This window comes from Prionailurus bengalensis, chromosome E2 (genome assembly GCF_016509475.1).
Source record: "Prionailurus bengalensis isolate Pbe53 chromosome E2, Fcat_Pben_1.1_paternal_pri, whole genome shotgun sequence".
NCBI lineage: Eukaryota > Metazoa > Chordata > Mammalia > Carnivora > Felidae > Prionailurus > Prionailurus bengalensis.
The window spans coordinates 15,238,281-15,263,196 of record NC_057352.1 but is presented as its reverse complement, the minus strand read 5'-3'; the positions used below and the strand labels follow the sequence as shown (position 1 = coordinate 15,263,196).

The 24,916-nt window shown below is 53.5% G+C and overlaps 2 protein-coding genes and 1 pseudogene across 2 annotated transcripts; 1 reads left to right on the top strand and 2 right to left on the bottom strand.

Annotated features, from left to right (window-relative positions):
* Positions 1 to 3,355: 3,355 nt before the first annotated feature.
* Positions 3,356 to 6,568, top strand: NCCRP1 (NCCRP1, F-box associated domain containing). Its single transcript, XM_043598966.1, has 6 exons — positions 3,356 to 3,687; positions 4,290 to 4,352; positions 4,437 to 4,488; positions 5,070 to 5,165; positions 5,757 to 5,895; positions 6,028 to 6,568. Exons 1-6 carry the CDS (start codon positions 3,429 to 3,431, stop codon positions 6,166 to 6,168), a joined length of 750 nt encoding a protein of 249 aa, XP_043454901.1. The 5' UTR covers positions 3,356 to 3,428; the 3' UTR covers positions 6,169 to 6,568.
* An 836-nt stretch (positions 6,569 to 7,404) lies between these two features.
* SYCN (syncollin) lies at positions 7,405 to 8,796 on the bottom strand. The gene is made up of 2 exons (XM_043598968.1): positions 8,387 to 8,796; positions 7,405 to 7,568 (listed from the first exon to the last, which is right to left on the bottom strand). The coding sequence occupies exons 1-2, from the start codon at positions 8,779 to 8,781 to the stop codon at positions 7,559 to 7,561; spliced, it is 405 nt and encodes a 134-aa protein (XP_043454903.1). The 5' UTR covers positions 8,782 to 8,796; the 3' UTR covers positions 7,405 to 7,558.
* A 13,622-nt stretch (positions 8,797 to 22,418) lies between these two features.
* On the bottom strand, positions 22,419 to 23,424 carry LOC122494293 (annotated as a pseudogene).
* Positions 23,425 to 24,916: the final 1,492 nt, after the last annotated feature.

The following is a 24,916-nucleotide window of genomic DNA, read 5'->3' as shown; positions in this document are numbered from 1 at the left end:
GCGCTATGTCGGTCACCCAGGCCTCAGCCTGTTTGGAAGACGGGTCCCCCCACTAAGACCTTTATTCCTTGAAGGTGGAGGCAGGGGGACATTTGAGGCCTAATGTTGAAAGCCGCTTGGCTTTGCAGGGCCCCGGGTTGTGGCCTGGATTCCTCAGATTTAAGTAAGAATGTTTCTCATAGGAGTGTCAGGGGGAGAGGTGCTTCTGAAATTTTGGATTCTGGGGCCCAGAGGGATTGAGTCAGGTGCCTGGGAGTGGCACCTGGGAAGACACATTCTGCATAAGCTCCCTGTGTGAGTCTGACATGCTGCAAAGTTTGGCACACGGGGTCTGGGGGGTGAGTGAGGGGGAAAGTCATTCAAGGTGGAAAGAACTTTGGGAACAAAATCCCTGATGGGAGAGCACAGGTTATGGGGGCAGGGACCAGAAATCCGGGCCTCGAATGTCAGTCCAAGAGTGCCTGAGGGCACTGGGGAGCCATGGTGGTTTTAAGTGGGGGAGTGTCTGCTTGGGTTTGGGCTCTTGTAGGACCCCTCTGACTGTATCCGTGTGTGTGTGTGTGTGTGTGTGATATAGAAGGGGGTGAGGACCCAGGAAGGAGACGATGTGAAGTGTGGTGTGGAAACCATGACAGGCCAGGGGGGCAGGCGGGGCAGGGGTATAGACCCCACTCTACACACTCCTTGCCGCTCTTCCTTTTAGGTCTCTGGCCCCAGGCCACTCCCTGCCTTGGATTCTGACCCAGGAACAATTGTGACTCCCCTCGAAAGACACTCCCGCTCTTCTCTGCCCTTCCTCTTCCTCCTCCCCCACCCCTGCTCCTGTGCTCCCTCTCCAGCGAGGACAGGAGGGCAGGCGGCCAGATATGGGTGTGTGTTGTGTGCTTGTGGCGGCCGGGGGAGTGTCTCTGGCCGTGCATGTGCCAGGAGCTCTGCCAGTTTTTGGGAAACCCCTGAGGCCTTCCTGGTGCATCTGGGTGGCAGCCCTTGAGGGCAACAGTTGGTCTGCTCCCTCCCATGGGTCCCACTTGCCACCCCTCCCCCCCCCCCCCTCGCCCAAGACCCTGGCTAATTCTCACCTTTCCCAGGACAGGTCATCTCACCTCTTGCCTCAGTTTCCCAATCTGTGAATGAAGGAACCATGGCTAGGTCCCCCCTACCCGGGCTTGTTGTGAGGTTCCATGAGTTAAAGACAGACACCCAGTAAATGTGACCATCATCTCTCGCGTGCTTCTGTGCGGGCCAGTATTCCTCCCTGGGGGGTGGGGGGATTTGATTCTCTGTCCCCGTCCGTGTGCCTCCGCGGAAACTCTGGTGTATCCACCTGTCGACCCGCCAGCTGTGCAACCGCGGATGAGTTACTAGACCTCTCTGCGTCTCCGGTTCCTCATCTGCAAAATGGGTGCGATGACGGACTCCATTTCCTAGGGAGGATGTGGTGATCGGGTTAATTACTCCACCTAAAGAACGCGGAACAATGCCTGGCACGCAGGCAGCCCGCAATTACACGAGCAGCTTCATTCGGGTGTGAGCTCAACTCTGAGTGTCTGGAACATGTGTCTGTCGGCGTCTTGCAAGAATCCGGGGCAGGAAGTGCCCGTGGAAGCATACGGAGTTATTTAGGGCAGCATGGGACCAGGCCTGTGAGGGTGGCCTCTCTTTCCTCATCTGTGAAATGGGAATAACAACACACCCCACACGGGGTCGGTGCGCCGGCAACACAGGCACTGGGTGCGCAGGGCCAGGTCGCAGCGCCACCCCTGTGTGCTGCCACCTTTCCTGGGTCTCCAAAGTGCAGATAATAGGGGCGTCCACCTCCCCTGTTGCTGGAGGACGAAACGAACCCATAAGCACTTAGAACAGCACCTAGTACACAGGAAGCACCCACTGTGAAAACTGTCGCCGGTAATCCGTGCGGAACTCTGTGCCTGTGCTTGCCTGGGCCGGTGTGGGACGGGGCCCGGAGGATGTGGCCGCGGGCATCCGGCCCTACAGGTTCCTCCGGCACCCCACTTCCTCCGCACCCCGACCTCTTGCCCCCACCATCGCCCTACCCCTCACTCCAAAATCCCCAGGACTTCTGAGGAAAGAGGGGTTGGCAGTCCGTAACCCCTGCCCCTGTCCCGGGAAGGGGTACAGGCCCCCCCAAACCCAGGTGGGGTTGCTGCTCCCCTCTCTGCTGTTCTCTCAGGGCTTCCCTGGGGTCCCCCATCTCGCGCCTTCACATCTGTCCCTCTGCATCTCTCTCTTTCTAAAAAAAAAAAGTTTAGGGGCGCCTGGGTGGCGCAGTCAGTTAAGCGTCCGACTTCAGCCAGGTCTGGATCTCGCGGTCCCGGAGTTCGAGCCCCGCGTCGGGCTCTGGGCTGATGGCTCGGAGCCCGGAGCCTGCTTCCGATTCTGTGTCTCCCTCTCTCTCTGCCCCTCCCCCGTTCATGCTCTCTCTCTGTCCCAAAAATAAATAAACGTTGAAAAAAAAATTAAAAAAAAAAAGTTTATTGGGGCACCTGGCGGGCTCAGTCAGTTAAGCATCAGACTTCAGCTCAGGTCGTGATCTCGCGGTCCGTGAGTTCGAGCCCCGCATCAGGCTCTGTGCTGACAACTCAGAGCCTGAAGCCTGCTTCAGATTCTGTGTCTTCCTCTCTGCACCCCCCCCCTCATTTTCTCTCTCTCTCTCTCTCTGTCCCTCTCTGTCTCTCTCTAAAGTTTATTTATTTTGAGAGAGAGAGAGAGAGAAAGAGAGAGAGTGCGTGCAGGGAGAATCCCAAGCAGACTCCGCACCATCAGCACAGAGCCCTAAGCGGGGCTCGAACTCACAAACTGTGAGATCATGACCTGAGCTGAAATCAAGGCGCTTACCTGACTCAGCCACCCGGATGCCCCTGTCAGGGTCCCAAGGGTGTGGCCCAGGTGAGGGGGGAGGAGGAAGCAGCAGAGGTAGGACCTCCCCCCAACCTCCTACCCTCTGGATGCGAACGGGGTGGGGGCAGGAGGGGGTCTTCCTCAATTGACCTCTGAACCCTGCCATGCCAGGTCTTGATGAGGGCGGGGAGCCCTGGTATTAGCTCTTTTGTCACACGCTTCTCCCAGGGCCAATGCCTGGGCCCTCGGCCGGCCCCGGGGAAACTGAGGCAGGAGGCTTGGGAAACTGAAGCGGGGCTGGGCGCCCGGACTCCTGGGTCCCGGCGGAGGAGCGGACCCGGACTCCAGGGTCTGAAGGGGCAGGGGACTGGGGCCCCGGACTCCTAAGTCTGAGGGCGGAGGGCCTGGGACCGAGGGCCTGCCCCCAACACACCCGTCTCTTAAATGCCCGCCGAGCGCCCCGCCCCTCCCGCCCCCAGTTAACCCCGAGCCCCGCGGCCGAGCCCGGCACAGTCGCCCGGAGCCCACAGACCGAGCAGGTGCGCGACCCACACGCGCTCGGCAGCGGGATGGACACCGACCAGCCCGAGAGCCCCCGGGAGCCGCCGTCCCCGCCCCCGCCGCCGTCGCCGCCGTCCCCCGCGCCCCCCGAGTCCCCCGGGTCCCCCCGGCCCGAGCAGCCGTCGGAGGCCTACGCCCGGCAGCTGCTGCTGGAGGAGTGGGGGCCGCCCGGCGGGAGCCTGGAGCTGCCCCCCCGCCTCACCTGGAAGCTGCTGTTCCTGCGGCGGCCGCTCTACCGCAACCTGCTGCGCTCGCCCAACCCCGAAGGTGCGGGACCCGCAGGGCACCCGGCCCCGAGGCCCCGCCTCTTCCGCCGCGCGCGGCCCCCTCGCGGCCCTCCGTCTCTCCTTCTCTGCCCTTCTCGCTTTCCCGGCATCCTTCCCCGGCTCTCCCGTCATTGTGCCCCTCTCCGTCTCCTGGCGCCTCTCTCCGTCCCACCTTGCACGGCCCTCTGTCTCCGTCTGTATCATTTGCCCCTGCTATGTCCCCTTGTGTCTCTTTGTCTTATCCCGTATCTCTACCTCTCTCTCCCTGCCTCCCTCCGCCTGTATTTCTGTCTCTTTCTCTACGTGCCTCTCTCTCTCGGTCCCTCTGTCTGTCACGCCAGGACGCCCTCCCCCTTCCACCCTCCCTCTTCACCGCACCGTCGCTTTTCCCCCCCGGACATTCCCAGGGCTCTGGCAAGGCTCTGACTCACACGTCGCTGCCAGGCAGGTCCGGTCTGGCACAGATTCCTGCCCTTCCAGCGGAGCCCTGGGGGGGGGGGGGGGAGTCCGGTGGAGGCGGGTAGGGGTGGGACGGGGTGGGGGGGGGAGCGCTAGAGGCAATTTCAGCCTGCCTGAGGCTCCACTCAACCTTGTGCATTTCAGGCATCAACATTTATGAGCCAGCACCCCCTACTGGTCCCACCCAGCAGCCCCTGGAGACTCTGGGTGAGTGCTGGTGGCGGCGCCCTAGGGGAGGGGACAGTCCTGGAGAATGTGCTTGTTCTAACGCTTTGCTCCTCTACCTGCCAGGCAACTTCCACGGCTGGTACATTAGGACCGAGAAGCTCCAGCAGAACCTCAGGTGAGCGGCCGGGATGCGTGTGGCCTGTGTTTGGTTCCCTGCCCCAGGGTCTGGCTGGGGGCCCTAGAGACACTGACTTTGCCCCTCTGGGCCTCAGTCTCCTGCTTGGTGCACAGGCTTTGACATAAAAGAATGCTCGCAAAACACAAGGGAGGGTCTGGCTGGCTAGGTCCCACCCGCATGTAGTAGATGTTCAATAAATAACAGGTCTTAGTGTTGTTTTCTCCACTTTTTTCCCCTCGGGAGAGGGAGTCACCAGGCCACTATTGATTCTCCATCAAACCGAGCCTCATTTCTGCACATTAGGGGAGACGGTGTAACTCAGGGGCTCAGTCACACGCACCTCGGTTGGGATCCCTAAGGCCAGTGACTTCCCTTCTTGAGCCTCTGTTTCTCATCTGCATCATGGGGTTCCGAAGGAATGCCCCTCAGAGGGGAATAGAGGAACCCTCAAGGTGCTGACTGAGTGCGCGGCGCCCCTATGTGGGTGCCCTTGATGTCTCTGCGAGGGCGCTAGGACCCCAGCACGTCCCAGGCCTCACTGCCCGCCCCCTCCCCCCCCCCACTGCCCTGTCCCGCAGCTGGACCGTGAAGCAGCAGTGTGTGGATCTTATGGCCGAGGGCCTCTGGGAGGAGCTCCTCGACGATGAGCAGCCAGACATCACAGTCATGGACTGGTACGTGCCCCTGCCCGGCCAGCCTGTCCCCGCCAGCTCACGGGATGGGCTCCCGGATGTGGAAACCTCACCTTTCCTCCCCTTTGGTCTGAGCTCATCACCAAGACCGGCTCGCCCGCTGCAGGACCCAGCCCCGCCCACTGCACTAGCCCCTTCGCCCTGAGACTCCCAGCTTTTGAGATGGGCCAGGCCGGAGGCCGGTCCTTCTTTCTGAGATGCTCGGCACCCCCTGTTCTCGAGATAAAGTCCTTCTTATCCTTTGGGGTTCCGTCACGCCTGGTTACACAAGAATCCTTTCCTGACTACCCTCGAGCTGGGGCAGACGCATTATGCATTATGTGCCCCCAGACCTCCCCCCTCCCAGCCCCCACCATTCTTGGTTTCACTGGTGACAGGTCTGCCTCCCCCATCAGACTGTGACTCCCGGAAGGGCGGGGCGGGGGACCATCTTGCTGTGTGGCCAGCACTGCCCGGCCCCGGGTGCACAGAGCGGGTGCCAGTGAGCGTGTGCTGAATGGCCATCAGGGCCAGGGGCTGGGGCCGGGACGTCGGGGCCGCAGTGGCAGCTGAAGGCCTGGACCCAACCCCCAGGTACGAGGACAGCCGGCTGGACACGTGCGTCTATGAGCTGCACGTCTGGCTGCTGGCAGCCGACCGCCGCACGGTCATCGCGCAGCACCATGTGGCCCCCCGGGTCTCCGGGAGAGGCCGCCCCGGCTGCTGGATCCAGGTGAGGCTCTGTCCCCGGCTGCCATCCCCAGACACGTGTTCCTGTCACCTCAGAGAGGGCAGAAGGCAGGGTAGGGTAGGGATCGCAGGTCCCTAACGAGGACTTCTCCCCTAACCCTGGGTGCTGCCACAGGTGTCCCACGTGTTCCGCCAGTATGGCCCTGGCGTGCGCTTCGTCCACTTCCTGCACAAGACCAAGAACCGGATGGAGCCTGGGGGGCTGCGGCGGACCAGGGTGACGGACTCCTCCGTGTCCGTGCAGTTCAGGGAGTGACTGGCAGACTCCGGGCCCGTTCTGACCCCCGGTGTCACTTGTCCACAGCCTTGACACTTTACCCGATCCCTTGGCACCTCCCCGACCCTTCGGCTCTGTGGCCTTCTCTTCCCACCTCCCTGGTGCTCACCACCACCTGTTCCCTTAATCCCTTCATGACCCCTCAGCTTCTCCTTGATCGCTGACCACCTCCTGGGCCCCTTATTCCTGCCTGGCCCTCGGCTCCCCGCTTGGCATCTTCCCACAGCCTTGGACGTCTGACTCGTTGGCATTGCTTCCGCACTCTCTGAGCTCCGTGAGGGCAGCGGCCATTTCCTCCTGAGTTAGTGCTCGACAGACAGTAGGGGCTTCGTGCATCCTTGTGGATCGATGAATAAATGCGTGTGCGCGGGGATGTGGAGTCTTTTCCCTGGCGTTTGCTTCTTCACAATGTCACTGAGTTCACACCGTGATTTTCCAGCACCCCACAACCCCTGTGCCCTTTGCACCTCCCTTGACCGCTGATCTCTCCACATGTCCCCAGTTTACAGCCTCTTGGAGCCGCCACCTGCCTCTTCTCTGGCATCTCTTAGTCTCAGACTGTTCCCCTTCTCCCCGCACCCCCAAGTTCTCAACCCCTAGAGCCGTCCCCATATCTTTTCCCACAAGACCCTCACTTCTCCGCCTCAGTCCTCCAGAGCCCCCGAACCCAGCAAAGTATGGTATCCATCCGGGGCCATCGTGCTGGGGACAGTGGCGGGACAGACTGCAAATCTGAACGAAAATTTTTTCCATGTGTTGGGGAAAAAGAGATTGAAAGTCTTTAACCACCCCTAAGCCCGGGGCTCTGGCCAGATCACGCAGGAGACCCCGGTCTTAGCCTGGGCAGGGTCCTTGGAGGCCTCCTGCTGTTCCATTCGTGAATCCTGAGGGAATCTGGAGGTCCCTGGCAGGCCAGAACAGCTGGGGGCGGGGTGGGCTATCTACCAAAAAGTGTGGGAAGCATTTGAACGTTTAACAGTCAGCCACCGGTACATGTCACACGCGTGTCCTGTGGATGTGTGCCTTTGTGCACACCTAAATCCATGGCAGAATCTATGAGTATGTCCCCACCTACAGCATTGTCCCAAGTATAGGCTGATGCAGGCCTCACCACCCTGCTCTCTCCCCCGACCTCCCCCCCCCCCCGCCCCCCGGCCCCGACCGCCCTTTCCAGTGTGGACTTGGGCCCCAAGCACGAGTAGATGGCAGACAGGGTAACTTCACAAGCACACTCTATATTGCAGGGAAGACAGGGTGGGGAGGGGGCAGGAAGAAAGTTCTCTCCTCCTGGGACTTGGGGCCTTCAGCATACCCCAGGTGAGGGGCCTCTGCACTCTGTGGGGGTTGGACACGAGGTACCTCTAAGGCATCAGTAACACCTGCAACAGAGTCAAAAATTGTCACCAGCGGGGGATGCCAGGGGCTTAGAGATCCAGGGTGTGGGGGCTTCCGAAAGCCTGAGATGGGGTGGAGGGCTGGGGCTGGGCTCTGAGTTCAGGACCTAGGTGTCCTGGGAGCTCTTGGCGCTCTTGTAGGGGGAGGGACCCAACAGGTGGAGAGAGCTCTGACTCGGTGTAGGGCCCCAGGGTCTGTGAGCTTGCATGGGAGAGTGCAGAGTGGGCTCAGGGGCCTCCAAAGTTGTGTCTGGAGGACTCCAGAACCCTAGCAGGGCCTCCTGGGACTGGTGTCCAGGGCGGAGGCCCATCTAGAGAGTCTAGGTGGATGGGGGGAGCATGAGGGTAGCTGGGGGCTTCCTGGAACTGGGTTTGGGGTCTTGCAGTGGGTCAGTTTAGAGTCTGGGAGTCCCAGAGTTGGGTCTGGGAGCTCCAGGACCCGATGATCTGGGGGTGGGACGACTGGCTTCGGTTCTGGGGGCTCCAGGGTGAGAGGATTGGTGGCTCCCCATCCCCAAGCCAGGCCTAGGACTGCCAGGCTCTGGACCGATCCGCAGGTGGAGGATTCAGGAAGGTGGGAGGCGGGCTGGAGGGTGGGGTCAACTTCTGAGTCCGGGAATCCCAGAGCTGGGTCCGAAGGGCATGGCCTTGCCGGGGGGAGGGTGCGGGCAGGGGAAGGGGGCCCTCCGGGATTGGTTCTAGGGAGTCCCCACGTGGGTCGGGGGCGCCGGGTGGCGGGGGCTGGGGTGGGGGGGCGGTTCGCGCTTTGGACGCGGAGGCGGGGCCGGGGCGCGGGCGGGCACCTGCAGTAGAGCGACGCGATGGTGTTGGACCAGTCTCCGAAGATGCCCTTGCGGAACTCTTCCAGGCGCGGGTAGGCGCCGGTCGAGAACTTGTGCGTCTTGCCGGCCTTGCCGCGCAGGGACCACACGGTGATCTCGCAGCGCGGGGCCACCACGAGCGAGGAGGCGGCGTTGTTCCAATCGGCGGGCAGGAAGGGCAGGTCGGTGCCCGGCTCCACCGACAGCTCGGCGCCCCCGCAGCAGTTCTCGTAGTAGGGGTCGCTCTTGTCGTAGAGCTTGGCGCACGTGCGCGTCCCGTCCGGCCTCTTGAGGTCGGCGGGCAGCGGGCAGGCGGCTCGGATGCCGGGGACGGCCACCAGGGCCAGGGCCAGCAGCAGGGCGCACAGCGGGGACATGGCGACACTTCGGGCCGCGTCCCCTCGAGCTTTTATGCGCCTGACCCGTGGGAAGGGAGAAGCTGCGAGATAAGGTCGCCCTCCCTCGCCTCCCCCGCGGGGAGGCCTTCCTAACCGAGGCCGGAAACCCACAGCCGCTGAACACGAGTTGGGCAGATTTGTATACAACCTAGTAACTTTCACGTGGCAAACGTTATTTTTAAAAAGTCGATTAACGGGACTTGAGGACGAGTCTCTTGTAACAGGAGGGCAGCATAGCCTTATAGGTATCGGTAGGAACAGCTCTAGAAAACCGACAGGGATTGGAAACCAACCCCCCCTCCGCCCACTTCCAAATAAAGAGAGATCAACGGAGGGCGGGGTGGGGGTGGGGGGCTGGGTTTCCAGGCTGGGCAAGTCCCCTTATCAGGACACAGGACCTTGGGAAAGGAAAAGCTGGAGGTAAGGAGAGAGAGGCCCTGGAGGGAAGGGAGAGGAGGGGAGGAGAGGAGGAGAAAGATCCCACTCCCCCCAGAACAGGAGAGATTCCCAACCAAGGTTGGAAACCCAGAATCTGTGAATTAGACATATCAGGACAACACTTGGTTTTCACCACCTCAAGGCAACATATAAAAAGGTTTGGGGGTGGGGGTGGGGGGTGGGAGATCGCAACACGTGGGCCAGTGTATCAATGATAGCTATAATATATAAAGAGTGCTTACAAATGGACAAGAAGATATCAAACAACCCCCCCCCCCCAAGAAAGGCAAGCCTTGGAGAGGGAGAGGGGAGGAACAGGAGGCTGCCACAACCTCCTCCCCATTTCCCAGGAGCCAGAAGATTTGCTTAAGAAGACTGGAAATCTTGAATTTATAAGATAAACAGAGGACCTAGTGAGCTGTATAACATGTAAACCTTTTGTATAGCAACACAGCCTAAACGAAAACCTTTTAACCTGGGAAAAAGTAGACAATTCTTGTAACATACAGTAAGCGGTGACCAATCAGCAAGCAGAAATGACACAAACCGAAGGGAAACTTAAGGAGCAGCAAAGGAAGGGTGGGTAGGCTGGGACCTCACAGGGGGACAGGGAGCTGGGCATCTGGGAGCCTGGCCAAGACCCTTCAGAGACTTGGGAGTTCCTGGCTGCCTGCCAGGTGAGCACAGAGTGAAGAGTGGATGAACCCATCAACAATCAGTGTTTCAAGTCTGTGGCTCTGCGGGTAAGGCCAAGTCTGGCCTTGGTTTCCTCATCTGAAAAATGGGTGATATTCTGGGGCACCTGGGCAGCCGATTGAGTGTCTGACTCTTGATTTCGGCTCAGGTCACGATCTCACAGTTGGTGAGATTGAGCCCCCTGTCGGGCTCTGTGCTGACAGTGTGGAGCCTGCTTGGATTCTCTCTCTCTCTCTCTCTCTCTCCCTCTCTCTCCCTCTTTCTCTCAAAATAAATAAACATGAAAAAATTTTTAATGGATGATTGTTATGAAGATTACAAAGGGTGACAGAAAGTACAGAGGGAGGGGGTAAGTGAACGGCCTACGGAGCCAGGCTGCCTGGGGCCAAATCCCAGCTTCTCTTTGAGCAGGGCCCCAGGGGGACAACAATGATATCCACCTCAGGATGCTGGCATAAGGGGTCAGTGAGTTAGTCCCCGTGACAGCACTAACGGTAGGGCCCTTGCCAAGTGTCCTGTGGGCATTTGCCATCACTGTTACTACGTCAGCCCTGAGCACGGTGCCTGGCACACAGTAAGAGCTCAATAAACACAAAGCAGCACAAGGCGACATCAAGGGCAGTCTGCTCTTCTCCCCGACCAGCTCGCCCTGCCCCCACCCCCGGGGCCCCCAGATGCTGTCTCCCCGCTTTGGCCAGGGTCATGCAGGGGTGAGGAGCCAAAGGCTAGAAACACTTGGAAGAAGGTTCAAAGTTTTGACTCTTGTCACTGTTGAGTGACCTTGGGCAAGTGAACTCACCTCTCTGAGCTTTGGTTTCCTCCTACCTTCAATGGGATGATAGAAAAGGACAATAGAAATTTACTATGGGGCGCCTGGGTGGCTCAGTCGGTTGAGAGTTCAGCTCAAGTCCCGATCTCGTGATTCGTGGGTTCGAGCCCCGCGTCGGGCTCGGTGCTGAGAGCTCAGAGCCTGGAACCTGCTTCGGATTCTGTGTCTCCCCATCTCTCTCTGCCCCTCCCCCACTCGTGTGCTCGCACCCTCTCTCTCTCTCTCTTTCGCTTTCTCTCACTCTCTCAAAAATAAATGTTAAAAAAATGTTTATTTATGTTTGAGAGAAAGAGACAGAGCATGAGCGAGAGAGGGGCAGAGAAAGGGAGACACAGAATGGGAAGCAGGCTCCAGGCTCTGAGCTGTCAGTACAGAGCGGACGTGGGGCTCGAACCCACGAACCGTCAGATCATGACCTGAGCCGAAGTCAGACATTTAACCGGCTGAGCCACCCAGGCGCCCCTAAACATTTAAAAAAAGAAAATAACTATATAAAGAAATCTATAACTGACATAATTAAATCTTATCCATAAACATTAGGAACAATCCACATAATTTTTATTTATACATATAATATAAATACTTAATCTGTAATACTGAACAAAAACATTATCAATATAAATATATAAAGCACAAAGTACAGTGCCCAGCACAGGGAACAAGCTCCAGAGACGGGAGCAGTTGTGACTGTCTTATAATGATGATTTTGAGACCCTGGATCCTGGCCTGGCCCTGCCCCAAACCAGAACCTGGATCCTTCCCCCTCCTTTCCTCCTGTGAGCCCATGAAATCTAATCTCCAGCCGCTAACTTCCCAGCCGGCCTCCTTGACCTCAGGGACACAGAGCCCCCACCCTCCCAGCTCTGCATGGGTCCCTGGATCAGGGATGGAGACAGGAAAGCATAGTGCTATTGGAGAGGGCCACGAACATCAGACACTGTAGCGACACGGGACAGCAAGGATACCCTGATGGGGAGACAGACCCAGCGACAGGACCCTTGGCTGTGGATCATAGTATACAGCCAGCATCAGAGAGAACCCACGGAGACCCAGCGCGAGGGCACGGCATCCCCAATCCGGGGTCACATACACGGGCAGGGGAGGGGAGGGGAGGGACATGCTGTGACACAGTCGACCACTGATGGTCACTGAGACTCACTGGTGAGTTCTAGAGAACAGCACGCACTCAGCGCAGACACATGCTTGGACACAGTCGGGGAGAAACTCTGTCCCCGCCCCCGGACAGAAGCACACCCACCATCAACAACAAGCCCCCAGCCCTCAACCACTCCCGCTCTACACCCCATGAAATCTCCAAAGCACAAAAGTCCATGCACATTTCTGATGTCCCAGAGTGAGCACCCACAGTCATCTTCACCCAGAAACAATTTCCTTACTGTTTATTAACACAAACTGGGCAAATAGTAGAAAAGTAAACATCTCCTTTTTTCCTTTTTTTTTTTTCAAAAAAAAAAAAAAAAAAAGGAAGAATGCCCTGCCCTTGAGGAACCCATGAGCCCTTGAGAAAGTAGATCAATAATTTGAACACAATGTGAAGAGAGTTAAAACGGGGCATTGCAAAGGACTCTGGGAATACAGTGCAAAGAATAGCCAGTTTCCCCCTTAATGTCCACTGGTATATTTTGATTTGTATCATCAGGAAAAAATCTTTTCAGAGCTCACAACCTGAATGCCACATTTTTCACAAGACCCTAAAAAAGGAGATTGGTGTGCACGTGAAATTGCCACTAGTAGAAAAAGGAAGTATTTGTCTCAATCAAGGTGGTGCCTGAACACAGACAATATTATAGGTGGCACACCCTTGAAATGAAAATGCTGTCTGTTGCATAAGTACAGGAAAATATTCAGATCGGTACTCAAGTTCACACTGGATCAGGGGAACTCACTACGCTTCTGCAATGATATGTCACTGGTGGGATTATTTCTGTATAATCCTTAAGGGCTAATATGACCACCCCCCCCCCCCCCAAGCAGCCATAATCCTATGGTTTGGAAATAGGGATTCTCAGAAGTATGGTCCCCGGATCAATGGCATCAGCATCCCCCGGGGACTTGTTAGAAGTCAGTGCAAATTCTCAGCCTCACCCAAGTTGGATGAGTCAGAAACTCTAGGGGTGGAGCCCCACAATCTGAGTGTTAAATGCCCTCCTGGTAATTTGATGCCTCCTGGAGTTTGAAAAACGCTGGGTAGGGTTTTGGTCTTCTAAGTCTCCGCAGGTCACTGACTTTATTACATCTAGAATTTTCTGTATTGACACCTCAAGTTTTTCAGCTTCTATAAGACGTATTTCACAGAATTTTCCTGATTAAAAAAAAAAACACGTTAGCCATAGAAAAAGGGACAGGTCTTGGGGGTCCCAGGGGGAGCCTCATAAGGCGGTGCCTGGAACCTAATGCCTCACATGAACTTGAATCTTCTCCAACACAGACAAAAGGTCAGTCATCATCCAACTTCAGGACGTGGCTGAAGACCGTATTCTCAGATACACCGGCCCCAGGTGAGGCTCCTTGTTTCCAAGCCTCCCTTGGATCCCATGGCCCCCTTGCTGTCTAGGTCAAGGCTACTCAACCTTCGCTGCGCCGCAAATCGCTTGGGGAGGGAGGGGGGAGGGTCTTAAGAAACCGATCCAACAGGTCTGGGTGAAGGATCTAGGCTCTGCATTTCCCGCGAGCTCCCGGGTGCCGCCAGGCTGCTGGGGGCCACTGAAGAAGCGTCTCTCCCCAGCCGAGACAGGTGTAGCGAGAATGCAGCTCCAAATATGGAACCTGTCACCAGGAGGTCGTGGCAGGATTTGGAAGGTGGGCAAGGCCAAGTGGACGCCCGGGCAGCGGTTAGATAGAAAGAGAAACTCCAATGAAATTTCAGGAGGAAGGCTGTGGAGGAAGCGAAGTCCGAGACTCCTCGGGGCTGGAACAGCTTTGGCTCAAGAGTCCCTGCAGCCGTGGGTGCGGGTGCGGGTGCGGGTGCGGGTGCGGGTGAAACCCTGGGCGGAGCCCGAAGCGGGGCGGGGCTTCGGCGGCTTCGGGACGGGTTAGGGGAGGCTGAGAGCCCTCGCGAGGTGGCGCCAGAGCACGGAGATTCACCAGGCAGCCTGGGTGTGCCGGCGTCCAGGTTCAAATCCCGACTCTGCCCTTCACGAGCTCCGTGCACTTGGGCACGCTGAACAACCTCTGTAGACTTCAGCTTCTTCGTGTGTGAAGTGGGGCTAAGACACAAAAGTTAGTTGTAGCTTTTTAGCTTTGAGGCTTGCATGGGACGTTTCCTTTTTATTGCTTATATTCGTCATTGGTATATTTTTTTGAGAGGGGGAGGGGCAGAGAGAGAATCTTTTTTTTTTTTTTTTTTTTTTTTTTTTTTTTTTTTTTCCCAGAGAGAATCTTAAGCAGGCTTCATGCTCAGCACAGAACCCCAGGCGGCGCTGGATTCCACGACCCTGGGTTTCTCACCTGAGCCTAAATCAAGTGTTGGTAGCTTAACTGAGCCACCCAGGCGCCACCACCATTACACTTGCATGGGGACTAGGGATTAGAGCATGGACATCTTGGGGGGACAGTTACTCTGCCTATCGCAGATCAGTATTGAGTTTTACTATAAAGGAGGAGTAGTCTCTCTTGTATGAAGAGAGGCAGTCGCCCAAGCCGTCTGGGGCTCCAGTGTCAGGACCCAACCTCCTTCTATACTGTGGCTCCATCGTCAATATGTGGGTTCCTCTTCATGGTCCAAGATGGCTGCTTGTGCTCCATCCTTCACACCCACAATCCCAGACAACAGGTGGACAATGGGAGGGAGGGAGGGAAGAGTGAATGCCTTACCCTTTAGGTCTTTCCCAGAAGTGCCACATGACACTGAACTTAGCTCCAGGGGAGCACATGATGCCACACGAAGATGAGTCTTGGGTTAGCCATTTGCCTGCTGACAGACCAAGTTTCCTGTTCCTAAAGAAAGAACAAACATTGAAGGATTGTCACAAAGCTTGGGTAAGAGGCAGGTCGAGGGATGGCACGAGAGGCGGATAGGGGACAGATATCCAGGAGAAGAGAAAAGGGGATCCAGCCTGTCCACAGCCTGGGTGTGGTAGAGAGAAGGCTGACTGCGGTGGGCTGATGAACGGCCTCCAGAAATATTCTGGTACCAATCCTGGAAGCCGTGAATGTGACCTTATTTGGTAAAAAGAGACTTCGCAGATGTGAATGCGTTACAGATCTTCAGATGGGGAGATTGTCCGGGATTATCTGGGTGAACTCCAATCGCAAACACATGTCTTTGTAAGCGGGCAGTCGAGGGAGACTTGACCACAGAGGAAAAGGTGTGACAGCCGAAGCAGAGATTGGGGCGATGTGCTTCAAGGATGAGGAAGGGGCCCGAAGCCCAGGAATGCAGGCCACCAGCGGAAGTTGGAAAAGACGAGGAAATGAATTCTTCCCCGGATCCCCCCTGAGGAATCAACCCTGCCAACACCTTGATTTTAGCCTTTGAGGTCTCGTCCTTACCTTCTAACTTCTAGAACTATCGGAGAGTGAATGCTGTTGTTGCGGACTACTAAGCTTGTGGCAATTTGTTACACCAGCCATAGGAAATGAATGTGGTGACTCTGCCCTAAAATGTCTCATGTCTCCTAAGAGAGCTAACTGGGGCAGGGGATCCCCTGAGGAATTGGGTGTTGGCTAAAGTCTTCCAGGGAACCACAGTGATTATGGGCCCAGCAGCTCCACTTCTGGGTATTTACCTGAAGAAAACAAAACACGAATTCAAAAAGGTATCTACGCCCCCATGTTCATCGCAGCCCTATCTACGATAGCCAGGTCATGGAAGCACCCTAAGTGACCACCAGTGGGAGAAAGGATAAGGGAAATGTGGTATAGGTACACGATGGGATGTTATTTGGCCATGAAAATGGGAAATCTTGCTGTTTGCGACAACCCAGGTGGACCTTGAGAGCATCATGCTGAGTGAAATAAGTCAGACAGAAAAAGACAAATAGTGTAGGATCTCACTTATGTGTGGCGCATGAAAACAACACACACACACACACACACACACACACACAAGCAAAACCGAACTCACAGAAATAGAGAATTGGTGGCTGCCAGAGGCAGGGCAGAGGTAGAATGTGGACAAAAATGGGTGGAAAGGGGCAAAGGCACTGACTCTTCGTTATGAAATAAATGTCACGGGATTGTAACCACACCATGATGGCCACAGTTAATAATGCTGCAGCCCGTATTTGAACATTGCTAAGATAGATCTGAAAAAGTCTCATCACAGGAAAAAACATCGTAGTAATGTACGGGGACGGATGTTAACTAGACTTAGTTGGTGATTATTCATACGTACCGACGTCGAATCATTATGTTGTATGGCTGGAACTAATATAATATTCTATGTCTATTATACCTCAAGTCTTGAAAAAGTGATCGTGGGGAGCAAGGGGACTTCCAGAAGGCAAGGGATGAATTCGATTGACTGGTGCCAATACACCCCAAAGTAGGAGGAGTAGTAAATTAAAAAAAAAAAAATAGTGACAGTAGCAATGATAAAAGTAGTACTAATACATGTTCTCATTTCCTCTTCATAGACACTCAGTGGGTTGGTGACGACGAGCCGGTAAGTTAAGACACGCTGCATTTTGCCGCGGGAACAAGCAACCCTCGGGGGCTGACGTCTGCAAAGGTTCTTGCTCACACCACATGCTCATCCAAGTCACTTTGGCGACTTACTCAGACAATACCCCGGATCCTTGCCAGTCTCTGGTCATAGGAGAAAGCAGGTAAAGTGTGCACCGGCTCAGAAACGACGTGTCATACCAGTCACATTTAGGGGCTGGGGGGTGGGGTGGGGTGGGTAATTGGCTTTACTAACGAGACAAAAAGACAGTGCCCTTGGGGAGATTGCATTCCACGTGGGGAGACTGGCAATAAGCAAAAGAAAATAAATGAAATGATTGAATGCCACATGGTATACATGCTACGGAGAAAAGTTAATCAAGCAGCGGGCATGGAACAGAGTAGGAACAATTTTGAATGAGTGGTCAGGGAAGCCTGACCTCAAGTCAGCAAAGACTTGAGGAGGGGAAGGAGGGAGCTATGGCAATGCTGGGGGAGGGTGGGGGAGCATTCCAGGCAGAGGGAACTGCCAGAGCAAAAGAATATTTAAGAAATGGTAAGGAATTCGTGTGGCCAGAATGGAGAGAGGTGGGAAGAGAGAGGAGTAGATGAGATCAGGGAGGTCAGGGGGGCAGGTCATGTGGGGCCTTATATGAGGACTTTGTCTTTTACTCTGAGCAAAATGGAGCCAGGAGAGAGCAAGGGGGGTCCTGGCCTGACTCAGGTGTTCACAGGGTCCCTCTGGCTGTGTTTGGGGAATAGACTGGGAGCCCAGGGAGGAGGCTGCTGCCATGGTCCAGGGGGAAGAGGGTGGACAAGACTAGGTGGGGGCAGTGGAGAGAGTGAGAAATCATCAGATTCAGCATATACTTACAATTAGAGCCAACTGGGTGTACTAACCAGATGTGAGAAATGACAGAAAAGAGAGGAGCCAGGGATGATTCCACGGTCTTTCGCCTGTGGGTCTGGAAAGATGAGCTGCCACTTACTGGGCTGAGAAAGATTATAGAAACAACAGGGTTAACATGAGAAGAGCGGGAGTTATGTTTGGGGCATGATAAGTTTGAGAAGCCCATTGGACATCTAAATGAAGTTGTTCGGTAGTCACTTTGATGTATAAGCTTGGAGTTCAGGGGTGAGGTCTGAAGATCAAAATTTGGGAGTGGTATCAGTCACTTTGTGCTGTGTAATAAATAATCACAAATATCTCAAAACCACAATAACCACTTACCGAGCCCAGCATCTGCAGATCAGCCGGAGGTGGCTCTGATAATCTCTGGCAGATTCCGGCCAGGTTCAGATGGGTGGCGCTGCTTCAAGCTGTGGGTCTGGCTGGTTCAGATCTGAGGCCAGCCTGAAGGACAGCAGCAAGCCAGGGGAGCTCTTCTCATTGCCATGGCCAAAGCCCAGGCAAGTGGAAACCCATGAGGCTTGGCTTAGCTTGAGAACGACACATCATCACTTTTAGACATACGTCATTGGCTTTAAAAATCCACATGACTTGGTCCAAAATCGAGAGGCAGGGACGTAAACTCTGCCTTCAGTGAGGCCATACCAATGATGTGGATTTGAGGGTGTGGGGGAGAATTTGCAGCAAGAATTCAATCTGTCCCAGGAGCCATGGCTGAAGAGGCTGGTTATGTTCTAAAGCCATGAGAATAGACGAATGCATCACAGATTGAGGAAAGATAAAGACCAGGATGAGCCCTGGTATATTCCAATGTCTATAAGTGGGAGAGGAGGAGAATGATCAGAAAATAAGACTGAGCAGGAGCCACCAGAGAGGTAGAAGGAAAATCAGGCAAGTGGGAACTAGCGAAGAGTATGTTTCACAGAACAAAGAATGATCACCTATATCAACAACTATGAATAGATCATGAAAGATTGGGCTGAGAATCAACCACTGAGTTTAGCAATATGGAGATGATTGGTGGGCTGGAGAAGAACTGAATCTGTGGAGTGGTAGGATGCTGTCCCTTTTCTTCCTCTGGATATTGCCAAGAGGATGTAATGTCTGGAACTGTAGTAGCTCCCGTGTGACCATAAGTTGGCCTAACTTAAGGGTGAAGCTAAAATGCTGAGAATGGCAAGGCTGAGAGATAGGAAGAATCTGGATTATTGATAACATTACTGTGAGTTCCTGAACTGGCCAACTCTTGGCCTATTTTACCCTTAGACCTCTGGTTATATGAGATTACAAATTCCTGATTGTTTTGAGTTGGGGTTTTCTATTATTTAAGCAAAAAAAAAAAAAACCCTGATAAACATATTTGCATTTAATACACAATGGTATGGTTCTTTTTGTTCTACAACTATATGTGATGTTACAGTATTTCGTTTAAAAAACAACCGGGACACCTGGGTGGCACAGTTCGTTAAGCATCTGGCTCTTGATTTCAGCTCAGGTCATGATCTCATGGTTGTGGAATCAAGCCCCATGTTGTGCTCCCCTCTGAGCATGAAGCCTGCTTGAGATTCTCCCTGCCCCCGCCCGCCCCGCCCTCTGTCTCTCCGCCCCTCCCCCACTGGCACACACTCTCTCGCGCTCTCTCTCAAAAATAAAAGCCACCACCACCACCATTACCTCTAAGTGCTGAAGATGTTAACAGGCATTCATCGAGATCCAAGGGATGGAAGAAACCACCCTGCTCTGGCAGATAGCGGTGTTCAGAACCATGGAGAGCAGCCAGTGGCGCTGCCTTCTGGGTGCAGTAGACTGGCTCTTAGAGGGGTTTCCGCAGGCCAATCCCTTTCTATGGATCATTATTCAGAAGATGGCAAGGGGACCTTTAGAATTAGAGTTTTTGTTGTTATTGGCTTATGAGGTGGTCCAGTGTGGATTTGAACTTGAGCTGCTTTCTATGCACAAGAACAAAGCTAATTTGTCCCTGTCCTTGAAATTAGAGTTGGAGATATGACTTTAGAATGTATTAGACTGCCTTATCATTCAAATTATGTTCTTACATTTATTTGTTTGTTTGTTTGTTTGTTTGTTTGAGAAAGAGAGAGAGAGCACACAAGGAGAGAAGAGGGGCAGAGGGAGGGAGGGAGAGAGAATCCCAAGCAGGCTCCACGTTCACCATGGAGCCCAATGTGGGGCTCGATCCCACAACCCTGGGATCATGACCTGAGCTGAAATCAAGAGTCAGACGCTCAACTGACTGAGCCACCCACCCAGGTGCCCCTGTTCTTACTTTTTAAAGTGAGGAATCCATTTATTGGGAAGGAATTACAAATCTCTGCCCTATTGACCTCAGTCTTGGTTATGTCATTTGTTTTGTCCAATGAAAGTATGTGTACCATTTTGGAGCAGATGCTCTAAGAATGAGTACATAGACCACCATGTACTCTAATCTCTCTACTCTAAGACCAGCAATATCCCAGTTAGGGCTACACCTTTATCCTGGATCCCAGTGAGGAGCTGGGACTCAGCCTACCCATGATGGTCATGTTGAATGAGCAATAAACTGTTGTTACTAGCCACTGAAATTTGAGACTTATTTGTTACGATAGCATAACCTGGCCTACGTTGACTGATACAAGAGTAATCAGCAAGAAGGTTGTTGGTGAATTCATGTATGTATGAATGTATATCATGTATATAGAAATGTATAAGTCCAGAGAGACCATAAAGAGGGAAGGAAGAAAAGGGACAGGACTCTGAGAAGCTCTAGTATTTAAGAGGTAGGAAGAAGAAAGAGAACCAGAAAATGTGACTGAGAAGTAGCAGCCAGACTTGAAGGAAGATAAGAAAAGTATAATATCACAAATATCAAAATGGGAGAGAGTTACAAGAAGGAATGGATGAAGAATGGGTTCTATGCTGCTGGGAGGCCATCTGGGGTGAGAACTAGAGAATCAATCACAGGATTTAGCTGTGAAGAGATTGTTGGTGTTGAGTGGAGCTCTTTGGGCAGAAGCCAACTGTAGGGGCTATGGAGACTGGGGTAGGTAAGGAAGTGGAGCCAATGGAAAAAAGATATGGAGAAATAGTTGGAAAGAAACCTATGGACTAAGAAAGGTGAGCCTGATGATGGGCAAGTACTTGTAAAGAAGGTTTTGAAAATTAGAGAACAAGAGAAGGGTATTTTATGGGGGAGTGAATTAAGAGGGGCCAGGATCAGGCACTGGCCCAAGTCAGGCAGAAAGACACTTCATCCATGGGGACAGAGGAGCAAGGTAGGAGAGTGGTGTAGATGATGAGGAATTTCTACTTTGCAGCTTCTGGAAGGTAGAGGGAAAGGTAATCTGTATGGAAAGAGAGAGGAAGTGATGGAGTAGTGAATATGAGAAAGAAGAGATTTGAAAGAGCTGGAGTGAAACATTCCAGAAACAGATTTAAAGAAAGAGTGGTGTCACAGAGATGGGAGTGGGCAGAAGAGGCTGGTTCCCCAGACTGCCGCCCCAGATTGTCCATCTTCCTGACTCTCCTCCATGGGTACTGAATACAAGGATACTTTGACACTTCATACCGACTGCAGTCCCAGGGAATGATGGTGACAAATAATCCCATGCAGCCAGAATTCTTCAGCTTTGAGGGAAACTCACCTTTCACTTCCACGTGTATCATTAAGGATGTTTTGGCTACAAATAACAGAAAGTACTACCTCAACTAGCTTAAAAAGTGAGGTGAGGGGCGCCTGAGTGGCGCAGTCGGTTAAGCGTCCGACTTCAGCCAGGTCACGATTTCGCGGTCCGAGAGTTCGAGCCCTGTGTCAGGCTCTGGGCTGATGGCTCAGAGCCTGGAGCCTGTTTCCGATTCTGTGTCTCCCTCTCTCTCTGCCCCTCCCCCGTTCATGCTCTGTCTCTCTCTGTCCCAAAAATAAATAAATGTTGAAAAAAAAAAAGTGAGGTGAATTTGTTATCTCACACACACACAAAAGTAATGAATATAGACACAAAACTCTTTAACAAAATATTAGCACATAGAATTCAGCAATAGATCAAAGAATTATACACCATGATCCAATGGGGTTCGTCCAAGGATGCAAGACTGGTCAGTATTTGAAAACTAATCAGTATAATCCACCAAAACAGGCTAAAGAATAAAACTCATGTGATCATATCAATCAATGCAGAAAACACATTTGCCAAACTTCAACACTCACTCATGATTTTTAAACACCTCTTATAAAAATAGGAACAGATAAGAACTTCCTCAAGTTGATAAAGAGCGTCTACAAAGAGTATCTACAAGTTGATAAAGAGTTAACATTACGCTTAATGGTGAAAGACTGAAGGCTTTCCCTGTAGAAGAGAGAAAATGTGCCTTCTCAGGCCATTCTTATTCAATGTAGTACTACAGTTCCGTCCAGTGCAATAAGGCAAGAAAAGGAAATAAAAGTGTAAAGGGTGGGAAAGAATAAATAAAACTGTTTGCAAAAGACACAACTGTCTGCATAGAATGATGTCCACAGTGTAACGTAAATAACTTCTTGGTGACAACTCTGACATCCCTCCCAAGAGATTTCCACCATGACAATTGTCACTCTGGATTGGGAACCACAGTAAGTTTAGGGGAAGGAACCACAAACACAAGATTGACACATATCCTTAGAAATACTCAGATACAGACCCTAGGTCCATGATAAAGCCCTTGTCCCACTGATCTGACAGCCACAGCCTCCATCCAGACATGTTATGACTTGGCATCACAACTGCTTGTTTAAGTAGCTTGCAATGAAATCTTCCGCTACTTGCAGCTGAAAGCGTCCTTAGTGAGCCTGTCCCTCCTCATTCATTCTTTCATAAACTCTATCACCCTCTCCCCCCTTCCTTTGCTGCCCCCTCCCCACACACACACTCAGAGGGCCACAGTCACTTATGCAATCGTGCAGTCATTTACGCAGTCACATATAAACAAGATCAATGTCACAAATAGTTTGTTTTCACACATTTTATGAAAAGCATGAGATAAACATCTTTTGGGGGTTTCATAAACAAATAGGGATCTGGAAGCAATAATCTAGGGGAGATTGTTGGTGTGGCAATAATATCCAAGGGACACGCTACAGGTGGGTCTCAGTGATCAGACACAAGGGTCTTCACTGGTGACACCTTTCAGGTCCCAGATGAGGAGGTAGAAGAGGTTGAACATGACAGAGGCCTCCAGGCAGCTGAGGGACTTCAGTGGGGAGGAAGGGATGGGTCAGTGACTATCATCTGGGCTCCTAGCTGTCCCCAGATACCAGTCACTCCCAGGTCACTCACCTTCTTCGGGGCCTTGTGGAGCCAGGGAAGCCAGTGGTGGAGGTGGCCTCAGGTCTGGGGGCCTGCTGGGGCAGAGGAGGGTGACATGTGAGGCAGGACCCAGGACAGAGGGGGACGTTCAGGTGGTCGGAGCGCAGACACGGCCTGGGTGCCCCGAGTGCTCACACGGGCCCAGAGCTCGGAGTGGATGTGGCCCAGCGTGTGAAGGGGCTGGTGCAGGATGTCCCCCTGGGACCCATTGGCCACGGTCCCCAGGACCTTCAGCGTCAGGGCCAGCTCAGCCTCCAAGGCCACGGGGCGCTCCCACACCTGGGGACGGGAGACAGAGGCAGGTGAGAGAGGACAGGTTGGGAGGGTGAGGAGAGAGGGGCGGTGAGAAGGAGAAGGGCAAGGGGACAGGTGAGGGCAGGGGTGGGCCTAACTGTCCCCTCACCTGTAGCTGTCGCAGCTCCTGGGTCTTGGGGAAGAGGCAGGGGTGGCAGGTCCAGGTCTGTGGGGCGACTGACTCTTTCTGGAGAGCAGAGGCAGAGGTGGACCCCGGCAGGAGCAATGAAGGGGACACTCACAATGGTGTCCTCTCTCTAGGGCCCCGCACCTGGCTGCATTCCCGGCTCCTGAGCCTCTTTCACCAAGAGGAGGAGGAGGCTGCTGCCCTGGGATCTGTTGCCCTGGGGCCTCAGTCTCCCCTTCCGGGTGCCAGCTGCAGCTCTGTCCCCGATGACGATGACAGTGCCTAAATTTCCACGTCCTCCTGGGAGCTCATTCTTGCCTCAGCTCCGTGTCGCACCATGTGGCCCGGACAGACGGGCCGTCTGGGCTGACATGGCAGAACACAGCCCGAGGTTGTCTGGGGAGCCAGGGGAAGCCCCAGGCTGGGGAAGCTGGGGGGCAGGGCGGGGCCAGGGGAGCCTGGGAAGGGGAAATGGACACGGGAAAGTGATCTCCTGAGCTGGACACTCCTCAGGGCTGGGGCGGCCTCAGACCCACAGTCAGGGGTTACAGGTGTCTGGGTGGGGTGGGGAGCTCATCTCTGCAGGCTGCCCAAACGTGGACAGGAGACAGTGAGGGGATACCCAGAAAGCATCTCCACAAAGGGACTGGAGGCTTCTGGAGGGAGGCTGCTTACAGCAGAGGGATGACCCAGGGAGCCACGCAGGGGGAAGAGTCAGTAAGGCAGAGACAGAAGAGGAAAGCTTCTCTTGGGCCCCTCTTCACGTGATACCAATACGAGATGGGAATGAGTGTCTGCTAAGGACTTCAGGTGCGGCTGAGGACGTCAAAGGACCCAAATGATTGTGGAATAAAGGAACTCATTCCTTTATTTCTCTGTTCAGTCATTCAGCCGATCATTGATTCAAGAATGTATTCATGGGGCCCTGGGTGGCTCAGTGGGTTAAGTGTGGGATCGAGGCTCAACGCAGGGCCTGCTTAGGATTCTCTCTCTCTCTCTCTCTCTCTCTCTCTCTCTCCCTCTGACCCTCTTCTTTGCTCCTGCTCTCTCTCTCTCTCTAAAATAAAAAAGGGGGGGGGGCGCCTGGGTGGTTCAGTCGGTTGAGCGCCTGACTTCCGCTCAGGTCATGATCTCACAGTTTGTGGGTTCGAGTCCCGGGTCGGGCTCTGTGCTGACAGCTCAGAGCCTGGAGGCTGCTTTGGATTCTGTGTCTCCTTCTCTCTCTGCCCCTCCCCTGCTCATGCTCTGTCTCTCAAAAATAGATAAATGTTAAAAAAATTAAAAATAAAATAAGCTAAATTAAAAATAGTCACAGGTTCCAGGGACTGGAAACACCTGTGGGGGCCACTATTCAGTCCACCGCTCGTCTGTTGCGAATGGAGACAACAGACTACAAGTGTTGGCAGAGCTTGTGACTTTATCACCAAAAGAAATCACAGATGTTTTCTTATTATGTTATTTTCCAACAGGCATCTTGCAATATTATTTATGCTCATCTCTACTTTCAAGTTAAAGTAGCTATTAAAGCTGCCACGAGTGGCTTTCTATTTAATGCATTAGCGAAGAAGCACATAAATTACTATATCACGGGTTTAAAAATATTTTGATAGCCGCGTTACAATAAAAATTGGATTTCTTTGTCCTGTGTCTTTTCCTTTATTTCAAGAAGCTTTGCAAGGCTGTCATGAGGTCCAATGCGTGAAAATGTTTAAGAATGCCTGCCCTCTGCCTGAGTGGCTCAGTTGGTTAAGCATCCAACTCTTTTTTTTTTTTTTTTTGAGTTTATTTGTTTATCTTGAGAGAGAGAAAGCAAGCAGGGGACGGGCAAAGAAAGAGACAGAATCCCAGGAGGCTCTGCACCGCCA

Bases quoted from the DNA above. Each gene is read 5' to 3' on its own strand.
- NCCRP1 (XM_043598966.1), top strand. From the start codon at position 3,429: ATGGACACCGACCAGCCCGAGAGCCCCCGGGAGCCGCCGTCCCCGCCC. The intron at 5,166-5,756 runs GTACGTGCCCCT...CCCAACCCCCAG, and splicing joins GACATCACAGTCATGGACTG to GTACGAGGACAGCCGGCTGG. The intron at 5,896-6,027 runs GTGAGGCTCTGT...GTGCTGCCACAG, and splicing joins GCCCCGGCTGCTGGATCCAG to GTGTCCCACGTGTTCCGCCA.
- SYCN (XM_043598968.1), bottom strand. From the start codon at position 8,781: ATGTCCCCGCTGTGCGCCCTGCTGCTGGCCCTGGCCCTGGTGGCCGTC.